Source organism: Bactrocera tryoni, chromosome 1, assembly GCF_016617805.1.
Source record: "Bactrocera tryoni isolate S06 chromosome 1, CSIRO_BtryS06_freeze2, whole genome shotgun sequence".
NCBI classification, from domain to species: Eukaryota; Metazoa; Arthropoda; class Insecta; order Diptera; family Tephritidae; genus Bactrocera; species Bactrocera tryoni.
The window spans coordinates 44,338,241-44,354,831 of NC_052499.1; the positions used below are offsets into that span (position 1 = coordinate 44,338,241).

General features: G+C 39.9%; 3 protein-coding genes across 3 annotated transcripts in view; 2 read left to right on the forward strand and 1 right to left on the reverse strand.

Annotated features, from left to right (window-relative positions):
• The window catches only part of LOC120766963, a 231,070-nt gene that overhangs the window by 13,869 nt on the left and 200,610 nt on the right, over nt 1-16,591 (forward strand). The gene's annotated exons all lie outside the window — the stretch shown is intronic.
• The window catches only part of LOC120766964, a 96,374-nt gene that overhangs the window by 5,074 nt on the left and 74,709 nt on the right, over nt 1-16,591 (reverse strand). The window contains exons 3-6 of the mRNA XM_040092753.1: nt 8,185-8,408; nt 6,414-6,797; nt 5,573-6,288; nt 1,018-1,842 (exon numbers count right to left, since the gene is read on the reverse strand). Coding sequence (XP_039948687.1) covers nt 1,018-1,842; nt 5,573-6,288; nt 6,414-6,797; nt 8,185-8,408 — 2,149 coding nt within the window. The remainder of the gene's footprint in view (nt 1-1,017; nt 1,843-5,572; nt 6,289-6,413; nt 6,798-8,184; nt 8,409-16,591) is intronic.
• On the forward strand, nt 10,546-11,882 carry LOC120766965 (testis-specific serine/threonine-protein kinase 1). The gene has a single exon (XM_040092755.1). It carries the CDS (start codon nt 10,724-10,726, stop codon nt 11,621-11,623), a length of 900 nt encoding a protein of 299 aa, XP_039948689.1. The 5' UTR covers nt 10,546-10,723; the 3' UTR covers nt 11,624-11,882.

A 16,591-nucleotide genomic window follows, 5' to 3' on the forward strand; every position in this document is an offset into this window, starting at 1 on the left:
ATCCATCAGATGGGTAATTGTTATTCGAACTTCTTCATGGTCGGGCAATAGAACGTCTGCTTCATCCCCATCTCTTAGTGTTATGCTTTCACTGCCATATAGCAGGCTGGTGAAGTGGTCCATTCATAATTTTAGTGTGCTCTGGGCATCAGTCACTAGATCGCTTCTGGGGGTTCTATAAGAGTATGCTCTGGTCTTGAAACCTTCCGTTAGTCGCCGCATCTTTTCGCAGAAATTTCGAGCATATCGTCTTATGGCCAGCTTGTCAAGCTCTTCGTACTCACACACTCACGCATTTCAGCCTCTTTTTATTTGTCTGCGAATGCGTCTCACTTCCCTCTTCAACTCTTGGTAACAATCCTATTCCGCATGTGTTGTGGTCGATGGTAACGTTGCGAGGAAGGCAGTTTTCACTGCGACACGGCACTCCTCATCGTACCAGCTGTTCTTTTGCCTTTCTCGAAAACCAATGGTTTCGTTTGCAGCTGTACTTAAGGAGCTTGAAATGACGAACAGGTTCCCCCGCCGAGGCCCTCTTAAAAAGATGATTCCGAAGATTGGCCCAGTGGCCAACATTTTGTATAAAATTTTTCAAATTTTTTTTTGTTTTTTTTTGGGCTCAAATACTACGTGTGGTATAAAGCTCGAAAGAGTGAAATTCAATTCCTTCTTTCGTTCTTCTAGAATAAATTTTTAAAGTAGGGCCTGTGTTTAGGGCTCTAGACTAGCTTAACTCCTCAATAATTATGGATATGCATATCAAAAGACCGTGTAAAGTGTATAAAAAATCTATCTGACTTTTAGCTATAAAGCAATATGGACTTAGTCATATTTATGAAAAGCAAATGTGGATGAAGGAATTTGTGCAAATTGTTGCATGTAAGCTTTTGGTTGCCCTTATACATACATATGTGATAATACTAAAGAATGTCATCTACAATGCTAAGTATCTAATTACATAATGCGATTTCACGCACTAGAATCATTTTGTAGGCCTTGCATGAAATGTTTACTCACCCCAAACCGCTTGCATATTGAGGCTGTTGCTGCCGATACGCCACGCCCCCACCACTCGAGCCCTTAATCGCCAATTGTTGTTGCTGCTGCTGTTGGAATGCATCCAGAGCCTCGCTCACCAAAGTGCGCACGGGAATTTTTACAACTTGCTTCAGCGTTGCCACATTCGTCGGCGGCTGATGATTCGGCGGCACATGCAGCTCGGGATGCGGATACACGGCATGCCTTATGGGACTATGTTGCGGATAATTGACTTGTGCGTTCGCGTCTAATTGCTGCTGATTATTGGCGGCGGCGGGGCCAAAGGGTGGCGCGGGTGCGGATGGCGGAGCATCACCGTCACCGCCAAGCACAACAATTTGCGAATGTGGCGGCTGTTGTGGCTGCTGTTCCGCGTCGTATTGTTGTCGTGGAATGAAATTATCACGCTGTTTAGCGCGTTCGCGTTGCTTCTGTTGTTGCTTATTGTAACGGATGCGTTGTTGTAAATAGCGCACGTATTTCTCCTGTGGCGTCATCGTCTCATCATTCAAATACGTGTACGAGTCCTGCTGCGCCACCAATTCTTGTTGCAGCTGCTGCTGTTGTTGCTGCTGTGGCTGTGGCGGTTGTTGTTGTTCTAGTAATTCCTGTGCCGGCGCGATGCCGTCGAAAAAATTCACCGGTCTCGGCAATTGGAAATGCGATTGTTTTTGTCGCGGTCGCGTCGAATGCCGTTGCGAATGTGTTTGTTGTTGTTGCTTCAATTGTGTTTGCTTTTGCGGTGCAGATGTTAATGATGGATGCACAGGTGCTGATGGCTCATTGATTATGTGATAGGTGGAGCTACAATGGAAATGACCGCATATGCGAGATAATAAGCAATGAATATGAATGTATGTATGTATGTATGTGTATGAGAGTATGTGTGTGTGAATTTGCGGTTTAGTATGACAAACGAAAAATGTTAATATGCGAAATCGTGCCAAAAATCGGTAAGAACATTTATGACTAATGAGTTCAACGGTAAATGTCGCCATGCCACACAAGACACACACTCATTCAATTGGATGTGGTAGTGTGTGGCGTATTGTGTGACCCACCCGTGTTGTTATGTGTCCGTGCTGTGACATTAAGCAATATCTGCGCACATTAACGCTGCAATTTGTCATGTTCGCCTCGAGGCTTTTTTGTCATACATTCTCAATTTTCAGCTCTTACATGATTCTCAACAGTATTTGGTGTGTCGGTGTAGACTTGCTTACAGTTATACATATTAGAGTGAGTTGATTTACAGGGCGTCAAAAAATCGGAAAAATCGCGTTTGCGGGAAATTCGCTTAAACTTTGCCTAAGCGGCTATAGGTCTAAAACCAGTTTCGATTTTTAAAGCGAAGTTTAAGGTACATACATACTAATTTTTTCATTGTCTTAATTAATACAACACCTCTAGAATATTCTCCTAAATTTTCAAGTTGATCCGAGTAATAGTTTCGGAGATACAACCTTGAGAACTTGTGCGCTCGAGGGTAACTCGAGCCGTCTTTAAACGCGTTTTCCCGAAACTGTGTTTTTGAAGTCGGTTGGCAAGATTTCTCGAGAACTACTCAACCGATCTTCATGAAATTTTACACAGGTCTTTGGGATACAATTCTTAAAGATTTCGCCGAAGGACTTTTTTCGATTACAACTTTTGAATAAAAATGTAGCGAAATTTTCACAGAAATGGTGTCGCAATGACCGAGTTTAAAATTTTTGTTTCCAAAAATTTCAGAATTTATTTTTTTATTCACTATTACTTCGTACGGCTGTTTTTACCCGAGGAAACCAATGTAACCCCTTAAATTATCTGCATAGTCGGTTGTATGGCAGATATGTGATATAGTTGTTCGATCTAGCTGATTCCGACAAATGATCAATGGAATCTCGCAAAGCACCTACATACATATATATTATACTTCAATTTTCGGATAATTCAAAAATTGTCCAACAAATTTTTATATTCTATAAAAATCAACGGCCTAAAAATCGCTGGCTTGGATCCAGTTTTAGACCCAGAGTCTCAGAGGCAAAGTTGTTCAGCATTATTCGTAGAACATTTCCCACATACGCGATTTTTCTGTTTTTTTGCGTCCTTGAAATCGACCCACTCTAATGTCAATGCATAAGTAAATATGCATATAGAAAAAAAATATCTAAAAAAAACGCTGGATATATCCGTTTTGTACCGTTTCAGATGTCTTAAACTTCAGACTCAGACTCAGCCTCAGACATACTCAGTAGCCAGCATACAAGGAGTGTTTTATGGCATGTCAGCTCTAGAGTAATAAAATAGTTTAGTGTTTCTGTCCAGTAAAAAACTAAAAAAACGATTTTAACAATCGGTACCCTTTACCAGAAGTCTACGAAAAGGCCTTTAAGTTTCGATAAACTGAAAAATTTATAAAAAATAATCACGAGAAAATAGGTAGGTAGTAATAACGAAGTGAGTGGTCAGACGTTGCCCGGATGAAACACAATTGCTCTAAATTCCGTATATTTTAGTTTGTCTATCGCTTGCGCCAGCACACATTGATTCGTTCAGGACCCTTTTGGTTCGACGTTCTCGTAATTGACCCACTTTTCATAATTTCTTTGCGATTCAGCAGTTATTCGCAGGATAAATTCTTTTTTTTTTACTTAGTGCGTACATAAAAATTGGACGACTTCCGACTACGAAAATTTACGTTCTGTGTTTCGTGCGTTTCGCTCAACTTATGGTCAACATAATCGGCCTACTGAGCGTACTATTCGCAGCACCACCAACCATCCTGAGACCCAGCATTCATTATTGCATAAGATTGGGCCGAAAAGGCCATGTCCAGCACGCAGTGAAGGATATATAGCAGTCGTAAGTGAGAGTGTACACGAATACCATGGATAGTCGATTCGGTGCAGTTCACAGCAACTTGGACTGACGACTTGGCATATTTTACATCGAGATCTTAAGTTGAAAGCGTACAAAATACTGCTTGTGCCGCTCCCCAAGCGACATCGCTTCGCCCTATGGGCTCTTGAAAAAGATCCAAGAAGATCCGACGTTTTCGAGCCAAATTTTGCTCAACAAGAAGTTCCATTCCTGGCCCAATGGGTATGTAAACAAGCAAAATTGACTCCTTTGGAACGAAGAGCAACCTGAAGACATACACGAGCTGCCATTTCATCCAGAAAAAACAACGGTTTGGTGTGGTTTGTGGGCCAGTGGAATCATCGATTCATATTTCTTGAAATATGATGCCGGTAAGAACATAACCGTCAATGGCGACCGTTATCACGCCATGATAATCGGCTATGGTCGTGTATAAGCACGTGATTTCGACGACAAGATGGCCCCACTCCACACATCGCATAAATTAATAAATTTATTGAAAGAACATTTCGGTGAGCACATAATTTTACCTTTTGGGTCGGTCGATTGGTCACCAAGTTCGTGTGATATCATACCGTTAAACTTTTTCCTAATGGATATGTAAAGCCTGAAGTCTATGCGGACAATCCCGCTACGATTCAGGCCTTGGGGCAAAACAACATGCGTGTCATTTTCCAGCTACCAGTCGAAATGATCGAACGAGATATCGAAAATTGGACTCAATGGATGGAGGAATGGAGACATAGCTGGCCAACATTTGAAAGACATATTCTTCCAAAAATAAATGTCAAAGAATGTTGTTTAGAACGATAATATACATTCCCCTTTAAAATTGAAGATTCTGTGACTGTGGTAGGGAACCTCTAAATGGATCACCGTTTATAACAATTGTTCTAATGAGAAAGAAATGCCTAGTTTCTACGAATTTTGGATGTTTCCCTAATAATCTTCGATTAAACGGTGTAAAGTTACCTTGACTTTGAGTAATTTTTAGAAATCGAAGTAATGCAAACCGAAAATTATTGTAAAAAGTTCAAAATGGTCTTAATTCTTATGCTCAAATATGCGTTTCGCTCAACTTATGGAATGGAATAACCTTTTCCAATCCTATTATCAGTTCATTTGTTTAAAATCTCATATCCGTAAGAATGTGTCCCTAAGTAAAAAAGCGTTTTTTTTAGTAAGAGCCTGACCAAAACCTCAAGCGAAACATTCGAAATGTTAGCAATAAATTTTTATTTATTTTTAATTAATGTGCGCCTTATGAACCCAACCACGTGTTATTCATTCCATTTTTATTTCCCTGACAAATTTGCTGTCATTCGAAAATTTATTTCGCGCATTTATGAGAAACCGAAACGGGCCTCACAATTAAGTACAAATGGTGGCACATAAAAGAATGCATCAAGTTTTACGATTCACCACGAAGGTTGTAAATCCCGCAATCCCGTTTTGTTAGCACCGAAAATTGTCGGATTTTAAACAAATATTGTATTTTCTTTCCTGCATACCGGGATCGTAGCAATCAGAACCCGAAACTCACCACAGTATCAAAACTGTCATCCCTAGTTGTGGCAGCACCACCAACGCATTCGAAAGAAAACGCTGTGCCTCAATTGGCGTTGTCATTATTTGTACGGAAAATTGTCGAAATAAATTTCACTCATACCTTGTCGTCGAATGTGGAATCAGTGCTGCGCCTGTGGCGGGTCCTCTTGGCAGATCCGCTTGCTGTGGCGCGAGTGTGTCTCCGGGTACGCCAGTTGCAGTAATGTACTTTGGCTGTTGGTACTGTTGCTGTTGTTCGTATTGTTGATGTTGTTGTTGTTGTTGATGATGCGCCTCAATCGGCACAGCTGAAGGTACTAGCGTATATTCGTTGCTTGCTGTGGCATGCGACGGCGAAATTGGCTTGAATGGTGCCGGTTGTGGTTGTTGTTGTGGCAGATTGACTGGCTGCAACGGAGGCGACAGATCATCAACCAATACTACCGTCGGATTGTCATAGCCATAATGAAGTGCATTGCCATCATGATTGTTGTTGTTATTGTTGTTATTGCTGTTGTCATCGCCGCTTACTGGCGTGTAAATAATCGGTATAAAATGACCGGGTAGTGTGTTTGACGGTGTAAATGGTGTTAAATTGACTTTTGATGCTTTCGGACGCGTTTGCTGCCGAAACACGGGCGCCTGTTGCTGCTGCTGTTGTTGTTGTGGATGCTGGAGTTCGTGCTGTGACTGTGCAAATACCGGCAGTTGTTGTTGCTGGTGCACTGCGTTGTGGCGTATCGTCTTCTGTCGCGGCGGCTGCGGCTGCGGCTGCTCGTACGGCAGCTGTTGCACCGCTGGCGGCTTCGTGGGCGGGAAATGCTGTACCGTTTTGTGCTGTGAATTATTTACAACATAATTAATTTAATTTTCTCGTTAGTTTACGGACAAATATGCCTTAAGCAGCATAGATGTATTGTGCATTTACTTGACGCACCCCCCCTCCCCACCATCCAACTTACCTTGTGCTTTATGATGGGCGCCACAGTGGGGCCCGGTGGTCCGGGTGGCAATAAGTGCAACACTGGCACTTTACTGCTCTTCGTATTGATGAGTGCTTGTGAGAGCGGTGGTGGACTGTGCTGTGGCGTGGCTGTCGGCGGCGGTGTTGGTGGTCCTGCGGCGGAGTATGCCAACTGATGATAGACATCGCCGGCACTTGGAAGATAGTGTTGTTGTGGTGCTGGTGCGTATGTCAAGTCGCTGTCGCTGAGGGTGCCAGGCGGTGGTGCGCGTAAATTCATGTACTCCTGCGGCAAAGCTATGTGTCCACTGGCCGGTGGCAGAGGTCCTTCCACCGCCATCGGTTTCGTATATTTGCTGCTGTGTGGTAGCGCTCCTTTCGGCTGTGGGAAATATACAGAAGTGACTTGATTTCATTTTGAATAATTGCGTGTGTAGTATCTATATGTATTTGAGGTTATGAGTATTAAATTTTGAAATTCATTCTTTTAAGAGCAGAGCGTTTATATCAACTCGTAATGTAGTGATAGGTTATGTAGCCGAGTCAAGTGTTCACATCTCTATATCCAAACTAGGATTCGAAGCCTCAGATTCGTTCTAAATCTTTCTCTCTTTCTCTCACTTTACTATATTTGAAGACTATTCAAGTACGCACAGTCGCAAGTTCTTTCCTTCCTGAAGTCACAAGGTATTATTTATTTATTTATTTAGTTAAATCTATGCACATTAATTCTTACAGACTAATGGAGAATTAGGATTCAAATTGGAGGAGCATGTTTCACAAATTTAGTATTTTCCTTTTTATAATAAAGTGGGTAAATAGATCTGAGACAACGCTGAGGAGTATTGAAATTTATTTTCCTTGATAAATAGGTACAGTCAATATCTCCATTAATTACATTGAAAACAAATGAAAGGCAGAGAACGGACCGTCGATTTTCCATAATTTAAGATGTAAAAGCAGTAAACGAGTATTAATATCAGATTTTCAAAAGCTCACTCTTCACTTATACTTTGTTTCTAATCTCCTTCTCTCTATATTCATTAAAAATGAGTTAAGATTTAGTCTTTGATTATTTCTTTAGCAAATAAGAATGTAGTTAGTATAGTTTGAGTTAGAAGGTTTTGAATTCGGTATTTTAAAAGCTCATACATTCTTATATGATGTTAAAAGCTTACCAAAACTTCTGAAATGTTTATTAACTGTGAGGAGTCAGTTTAAGATATTCAGTTACTTCAATTTTTCCCATAACAGCGAGGCACAAAAGTGCTAATAATAAATGGTAAACATATGTATGTATACGAATTAAAGAAAGAAAGGATGCCGCCTATTCTTGTCTTTTAAATTCCCAAAGTATTACAGTTTTAAATGTGATAGATTGTGGTAAATATAGTCTCAAGAACCTCGCTTTAGGCAATACCATATACTATGTAATAAAAGCATATATGTTAACGCGAGCTTTTTGAGTCCTTTGTGTAGATCTGAGATCTGTAGAAGACGCATATTTCGGGGAATGAAAACCGAAGTTTTGTTCGTATTGATAGCTTGTAGTTTTTTATGAGCTCATACATTTTTAAGCGTGGACTGCGTTAATTCTTTCTTGTAGTTTCTCTAAATTTATAATAAAAGTCAAAGTAAACTCAAAATTTTGTTTCGACTTATGCAAGTAGTCGGATTCTAAATGCGCTCCCTTACCACATTACCTTCGGAATCTTTGAATCTCTTCGAAAACCGTTACATAAAATCAATGTCAATATTTTTTTACTTACACCTTGAACCGCATATTGTTGATTGATCGGAAAATCCGGTGCCAAATAGAAAGCCATATAGGGTATCAAACGACGATTACGCTCGGAGGCGCTTAACACCGAGTCACTAACCAGCGTACCGTTATTTGTATCAAGCAGAAGTTCTTCTTGTAGTAACGGCTTTGTGATGTTGGCAATTTTTGGCACTGGTGTGACTTGTATGCAGTGACTGAGCTCAAAAAATGCTGTGAAAAAAAAGAAAAAAAGAAAAAGGTATTGTAATTGTTATAATATACATATGTATATGATGTAGAGAATAGTGTTGTATGTTTTGAATATGTTTCGAACAGAGTTATGATGATCTAGACCAGATTTCAATTCGGTATTTATTTGTTTAATTTGAAATGTGCCTCCGCAACATACAGCAGGATGGGAATAATGAAGGACTTGTAGAGTTTGGCCTTTGTTCGTAGGAAGAGGACTTTACTTTTCAATTGCCTACTCAGTCCAAAGTAGCACCTGTTGGCAAGAGTTATTCTGCGTTGGATTTTAAGGCTGATATTGTTGTTGATGTTAATGCTGGTACCAAGACGGACTTCAAAGTTATGACGACAAGGCACGAATGCGATGTTTGATGGCAGGAGATATTTTGTCTTGTCCTAGTTTGCAACCAGACTCATAAGCTTCGCTTCCTTAGCTAGTCTGGAGAAGGCAGAGCTAACAGCGTGGTTGTTGAGGCTAATGATGTCAATATCATCGGAGTACGCCAACTGCTGTACAATATTATAGAAGATTGTAGCTTCTCTATTGTACCCTCTCTATTTACCTTTGCAACTCGTCTTATTTTCTCCAGCAATAGGTTGAAGAAGTCACACAATAGGGACTCTCCTTGCCTGAAACCTCCCTTGGTATCGAATGGCTTTCTGTTCCCGATCCTGACGAAGCTTATGTTGTTGCTCAACGTCAGCTTATACAGCCGTATTAGCTTTGCGGGGATGCCAAGTTTAGACATAACGGGTCTTTTCCAAGATTTAGCGCATGGTGAAAATCTAGTAGATAGTAGATTTTCTGTATTTGACTAACTCGTCCGGTGATCCATCGGCCCTTGCCGCTTTGTTGTTCTTCAGGTGGATAATTGCTATTCGTCATATCATATGATGGAACATATATTCCATCGTCATCAATTGGGGAATCGGGTTCGACTTTTCCTGATGTAACCACTTTCACTGCCGTTCAGCAGGCTGGAGAAATGTTCTTTCATTATGCTTTGGGCAACAGTCATTAGATCACTTCTGGGGGTTCAACAACAGTATGCTTCGGTATTGAAAGCTTCTGTTAGTCGTCGAATTACCCCTGTCGCTAGCTTCTCAAGCTCTTCATATTCACGCAAATACTTAAGTTTATTATAAGTGTTTTACTAGTAATGAAAATTAACAGCTCTAATATATATTGCGACAGACGATAGTGGAGTAGCTACTAGTCAACCGGCCACCAAAATTGCGGTTGTTCTTGGCCATCGGCTTTTTATCAACTTATCATAGACAACTGAGTAACCAATCGGCGTTTTTGTGTTTATTGTTTGGTTCCATCCCTTGTTATAGTCTAAAGATATGTTAAATCGACGCAGCTTTTTAAGGTCAGTCTTTTCTTCCTCAAGAAGCTGTTCATTTGACGGAACCGCCGATTTCGGCGCACTGCAGAATATAGCTGTAGATATAGTAGTCACCTATACACCAGTCGCCATACACAATTGATTTGTTAGAATTTCAACATTGGTATCAAATACAAGTTAATTTGGAAATTTTCGGCGTACATAGAAATAATTGCAAGGAAGTCATTAGTTTGTGCATCGCATAAAGTCTGGTAACAAAGTAAACTAAATGTTGTAATGATTTGATTTTCGATTTGAAATAGATCGAGTTTTCTTAAAGCCCTTCTTCCCAAAATTATAACGCTTTGAACAATTGAATTTAGAATTGAAGAGTTGCCTTCGTAAGTATAAAGGCCGTTCTTGGTAACAGAATTTGAAATATAATTGTGATTTATTAATTTATTAGTTTAAAACCGATACTAGCAATTCCTAATGGCCTCTGAGTTGAGCCTACACCTTTGCGTCTGTGATACTGTCTGAAATCCTTTGTATTATGTGCTCATTTTCTTAAAATATTAATTTATTTCCAACGTATTTGCATACGTAAATACATAGATATCTTATTTATTCGAATTGCTTTCGTTCATTGCATTTCCGGTTTGAATATTTTTCAAAACAAAACATGAAAAATAACGAAAAAAAATACAGAGAAAAAGTAACGAAAATAAAATGATAACTGGCTGGAACACTCTTTTCTCAATAGCTTCTTTTCCAAAATTGTCAAAATTTCATTGAAAGGAGATTAAATTTTATATATACATTTTTTTTTTAATAAAAATTCTTTGAAATCAATAAAAGTTTGCATAAACATTATTTTGGTCTACTCTTTCGAGTGCAAATTCAAATCATCAGAGTACCATCTTCAGATGCAATTAGACAAAATTTCAACATTATAAAAATCCAACAATTATGTCAAAATTTTCGACAACCTCCAATCGCCAACTGAATACGCGCAGCTCCGACATCGATGCCCTGGCTCAGCGTGGCTACAATATCGGACACAAAATTGGCGAGGGTTCCTATGCGACCGTTATCACAGCTGGCTATGCCGACGATGCGGGTCATGGTGTACATTTGGCCTGCAAAATAATTGATAAGGCCAAGGCACCCTCGGATTTCGTACACAAATTCTTTCCGCGTGAATTGGAAATTCTAACAAAAATCGATCACCCAAACATCATACAGATACACAGTATACTACAGCGTGGCCCGAAAATTTTCATCTTCATGCGTTACGCGGAGAATGGTGATCTATTGAGTCATATCAAGAAATCGGGACCGGTTGAGGAGTTGCAAGCGAAAGCCTGGTTCATGCAAATGGCGAAAGCGCTCAAGTATCTGCATTCGCACGATATCGCGCATCGCGACTTGAAATGCGAGAACATCTTGCTTTCGAAACGTCTCAATATCAAATTGGCTGACTTCGGCTTTGCACGCTATTGCTGCGACGATAGTGGACGTGAAATTAAATCGGAAACCTATTGCGGTTCGGCGGCCTATGCCGCACCCGAGGTCGTATGCGGTCGACCATACGATCCGAAATTGGCCGACGCTTGGTCACTTGGCGTTATACTATTCATAATGTTGAATGCGAAAATGCCATTCGACGATAGCAATCTCAGCAAGTTGCTGGACGATCAGCGTAATAAGAAGTTCGCTTTTCGACGGAAATTACAAGATCACATTTCGGCGCAGGCCAAGGCCACCGTGGCGGTACTATTGGAGCCGGAACCGCATGCGCGTTGGAATTTACGTGAAATATTGAATTGCAGCTGGTTGCGTGCCGACGAGGAGGAACCGTTGGCTTAGTCCTAAGACGAACACACGTACGTCATACAACATGCGACAGTTTGAGCAGCATGTCTGATTGGTTTTGGACCTAATGCCGTTGAATTTTTGTATGGGAAAAAAAGTAATTCTTCATATCTTTATATATTTTTTTTTTGATTTGCGCATGTAAAATGTTGGTCATTCGTGAAATTGCCCTCTGAACACACTGTAAAGTCTGTATTTAAAACAATTTTAGTTCTGAAATTATTATATATATATGCATGCATGTATATATATATTGCGCATATGTATATTATATATGTATATATATAATATATTTATGCTGTATTTTTTCGGTTTTTAAATTTCTCAAATCCCCACCGCCGCCTCCTCAACTAAATGATTTGATTTCAAACGTTTGCATTCGAATGTCATACTTTTTCTCAATTTTTTTATAAACTCAATATTTAATTTTACTTTTTTTTTAAATTGGTCACAATTAGATTTGTCTGGTCGTGGACCAAGGCCAGTATCGAATTTAGACTGATTTGTCGTACATATGCAGGAGTATGGCGTCTTTGTCGGCGTCGTCTCCAACTTATAAAAAAGCTAAAAAATTTGATGATGTGCTTTAGAGCAATAGTATTTCCAAATACTACTCTTAGTTATATGTGTCACAAAATATCTTAAGTTAGTAAAAAAAAAATTATTAATCATAATAAATTGTAATTGTAAATTTTCAAAAAAGTGCTTGTCCGTTTGTCTGTCACTACGAAAACAAAAGTGTGTGTTTTGAAATTTTATTTCCTTGTTTGAAAGCGAAAATTGGGTGTGCTTTTTGAGGATTTGTGTAGTTTACTAGTGTTTAATATTGGATGGCGTTGTGTCTTGTGATTCAAGTTCATTTTTTGTGGAACAAGTGTGCGTTCCACGTCCAACGGCAGAGCAGTAGGCAAAAATTTACATAAGTACCACTGTTCTCATTGTTGAGAGATATTCGCCATCGCAGCCGTTTCGATTATCGCAAGTACTCTTTAGATAGTCGAGCCTATATACATAAGGGAATGAGACCCAAAGAGTGTGAAAATCGGGAGAATTCCTTAAAGTTACGAAAGGCAAAGAAATGAGCTTATTGTGTTTATTCAGTAGAGAGAAAAGTTAATACCTTTCAACATAACAGATACAGGAACCGGTTATTTTGTCTCAAAATCTTATAAAGGGTGATCCAGAGTTCCCTATTTAAAAAAAATAAAAAAATAAAAATAAAAAGAAAATTAAAATTTAATGGAGAATTGTTATTATCATTCTAAAGAGCATTCTTTGGCTTTTATTTTTTGGAGATTATTTCTTTCAAATGTTGACCGCGTTGAGTCCAATTTTCGATGGCTCGTTCCAGAAATTCGACCCGTAACGGGCGAATGTCACGCGTGATGTTGTGCTTCAAGACCTGAATCGAAGCGAGATTGTCCACATAGACTTTAGGCTTTACTTATCCCCACAGGAAAAGTCTAACGTTGTGATATCACGCGACCTTGGTGGACAATCGACCGGCCCAAAACGTGAAATTAACGGCTCACCGAAGTGTTCGCTCAATAAATCCATTGATTGATGCGATGTGTGCAAAATGGCGCCGTCTTGTTGAAGCCGAATGTCGTCGAGATCACGAGCTTCAATTTTAGGCATCAAGCAGTGGGTTATCATGGCGCGTTAATGGTCGGTTGACAGTCACGCTCTCACCGGTATCAGTTTGAAGAAATATGGACCGATGATTCCACCGGCCCACAAATCACACCAAACGCTTAGTTTTTCTGAATGAAATAGCAGCTCTTGAATATCTTTAGGTTACTCTTCGTCCCAAATGCGGCAATTTTGCTTGTTTATATACCGATTGAGCCAGAAATGGGCATCATCACTGAACAAAATTTCGAAAACGTCGGTTTGGCTTGCGTCAAGTCGATCCATATGTCAGTCCGAACGGCTCCGAATCGACAGGGTATGTCGAATGGGTATAACTTAACGACGGGATACCTGTTCGAAAACTAGGGAAAAGTGGAGTTCAAAAAGTGGTAGTTTTGTTTTACAGCATTCTTTGCATATTCGAAAAATTTCCAGGTCTTCATTGGATAGCATTAATCAAGGTCAAGTTTGAATTATTCAGAACGTAATTGTACTAAATTTATGCCGATCTCATGATCCATTTCACCGATAGAAAGTTGGTCAGTGTTGTGATTATTCAAGGTGTAGTTAGGTGAGGTCGCAGAAATGATCCTAAGCGATGGATCTCACTTAGACAGATGTTTGTCCTTTGACTTATCCATAAAGCCCTAACAGCGACTGATCCTCAAATATCGAAAAGGCCTATTGAGGCCACCACAAATATGTTAAGGCGGTTAATATCTATCCCAGCCAATTCGATAGGTTCGCCGAATCAATCACAGTCTGACAAAGGCCGGGCAATAGAAGAGAAATAGTGATGAGCTGCGTCTATTAAGCCATTTCCGTCTGTGTGTATATACATACGTGGACTAGTCCCTCAGTTTTTGAGATATCATCTGAAGATTTGCACACGTCCTTTTCTCCCCAAGGCGCTGCTCGTTTGTCTCAACCGCCTATATCGGACCACTAGAACATATAGTTTCCATACAAACTGAACGATCGGAATCAAGTGCTTGTATGGAAAACTTTTTTATTTTACCCGTTAAGTTCACGACATATTGTTCGGGTTATTTTCCATAACAGCGTTGTAGTCTCCGAAGAAATTGTTCAGATGGGATTACCATACAGCTACCATACAAACTGGCCGGTCAAAATGGGATTACCATACAGCTACCATACAAACTGGCCGGTCAAAATCGTGTTCTTGTAAGGACAATTTTTTTTCAAAATCAAGCGAAAGACTCTTTTATATCCCTTGTTTGCTACAAAAATGAGCATATGAAGGGAAAATTTGTGGTGCTTTGCGTATTGACAACGGCGAGTACCGTAGTCGATGGAACGATGAGCTGTACGAGATATGCTCGACATGGACATAGTTCAGAGAATCAAAAGACAGCGGCAGCGCTTGCTAGGTCATACTGTCCGGCTGGAAGAGGACACTCCAGATTTGAAGGTTTTCTATTCCCTCGCCTGTGGAAGCAGTGGAAATGAAAGGCCTACACTCCGTTGGAGAGATCAGGTGGAGAAGGACTTAACTGCACTTGGTAACTTGAATCGGTGCCAAATAGGGAAAAGAAGAAACGACTGGCGCGCTGTTGTTAAGTTGGCTATAACCGCGTAAGCGTTGTCTTCGCCAGTAAGGAAAGAAAGAAGAAAGGTATTACTTCAGTTTAGGCGAAGTTAACCTCTTGTCTTGTTTTCTTTAGAATAACGATCGGTAATAAATAAGAAAAAGTTATCCATACGTATGTGTACCAATGTAAATAGGTTATGTGAGATCGAGACTCCATCTAACTGTTGCAAGAGTGGTTACAGATTTTAACAACCTACCTAGGTCCAGTCGCACAAAATGCCAAAAATATATTTAAAATGTTTCTGTTTCATTCTTCGAATCGAAAACTGCTTTTGTCAGCTTTTGGCTTGCAATCAGCACTTGCATTTATTCGCGGCAAATTACAAATGCTCTACGAGTCCAAAATTATCACGTGCTCTCCTCCACCGAATGCATTAAATGTCTAATTTTATTGTCGAAATGAACGATTGTAGCATTTGCTCTTAAAACGTCACAAGTAATTGCGGCAAAACAATTGGTAGTGCACCCCAGTAAACACACGCACACGCGCTGGTATATACTCTTACATATGTATGTATGTATGGATGTACTAGAAGACATGACATGACAAGCTTTAGGCACGAAGCCGCTGTCAAGCAGGGGCTAGTAGCCAGGCAGCAAGGAGCGCTGGCGAATGCATTGCTACGGTGAATGGCTTTTGATTTTACTGCACATTGATTTGTGTTTGTTGCTGTATCTATGTGTGTGTGTGTGCGCGCTTGTGATGGCAGAAAATTTAATTAGTGGCACCAACAACTCCGACAACCACACAGCATAACTATAAAAGCGAAGATAATTAATGCCGCAAATGCATTGCGAGACAAAAGCAAATAACTACAAAAATAAATACATAAATACTAGACAATAGCAACAAAAATGATAATTTTCAAAAATATAGAAATTAAAAATATTTGAACAATGCAAGTTACATAAAACTGAAAATGCCTGTCTATATTTATATTGAGTGTTTGAGTGCTCTTCAGTGGTCATAAATGCATTCATTGTTAGTCTTCTCTGATTATGTTGATCGTGCATGAACTCTTTGAGGCGTTCGGGAACCCAGCCGCATGCACATGGAGCTGCCTTCAAATCGCATTTACATGTTCCAATGTGAAAACTACTTGCGGTGTAGAGGATGGTGGATTCATTGTAAACTTTTTGATTTGGAATGGTCACTTCACTTATTTTTTTTGAAATACCATAGTGGTTATTGCTTTAGTTCTTCTCAGAGGTAATAAGAATGAAATGGTAATTTCAATTCTATTTCAAAATTTCCCCCTACCCAAAAGTTCGACCCAAATTGGGGGACATCAGAATTCGTTTGAGAGGTATGGTTCCTTCGGCAAAGTTTCTTATTTTGATCCCTAGAATATGATTTTCATAGAGCAATGGGCGATTTTTTTGCCTCCCTACAAATCGACCCGGCCTAATACACACATATGTACATATCACTCCATCAAAAAATACTTAAAAGGTTATAAATTTCATTATGCCACTGTTTTGTGGCTGTCCGAAAAAATAACGCTGCGACGCGTGATGTGTGGAATGCCAGGATACCCCGCCAGCTTTTGGTGCTCTATGGCTGAAGCCTCTTTAACTTTCGCATGTCGGCCGCAAAGTGCATTGTCGAGTTTTGGTGCAACACACTGTTTTGCCACATGCTTGGTGGCAGTGCAGTGCGATAACATGCCGCATGCATATGTGGTAATCTAAGCCAAGTGAAGTTGCAACAAGTGCGC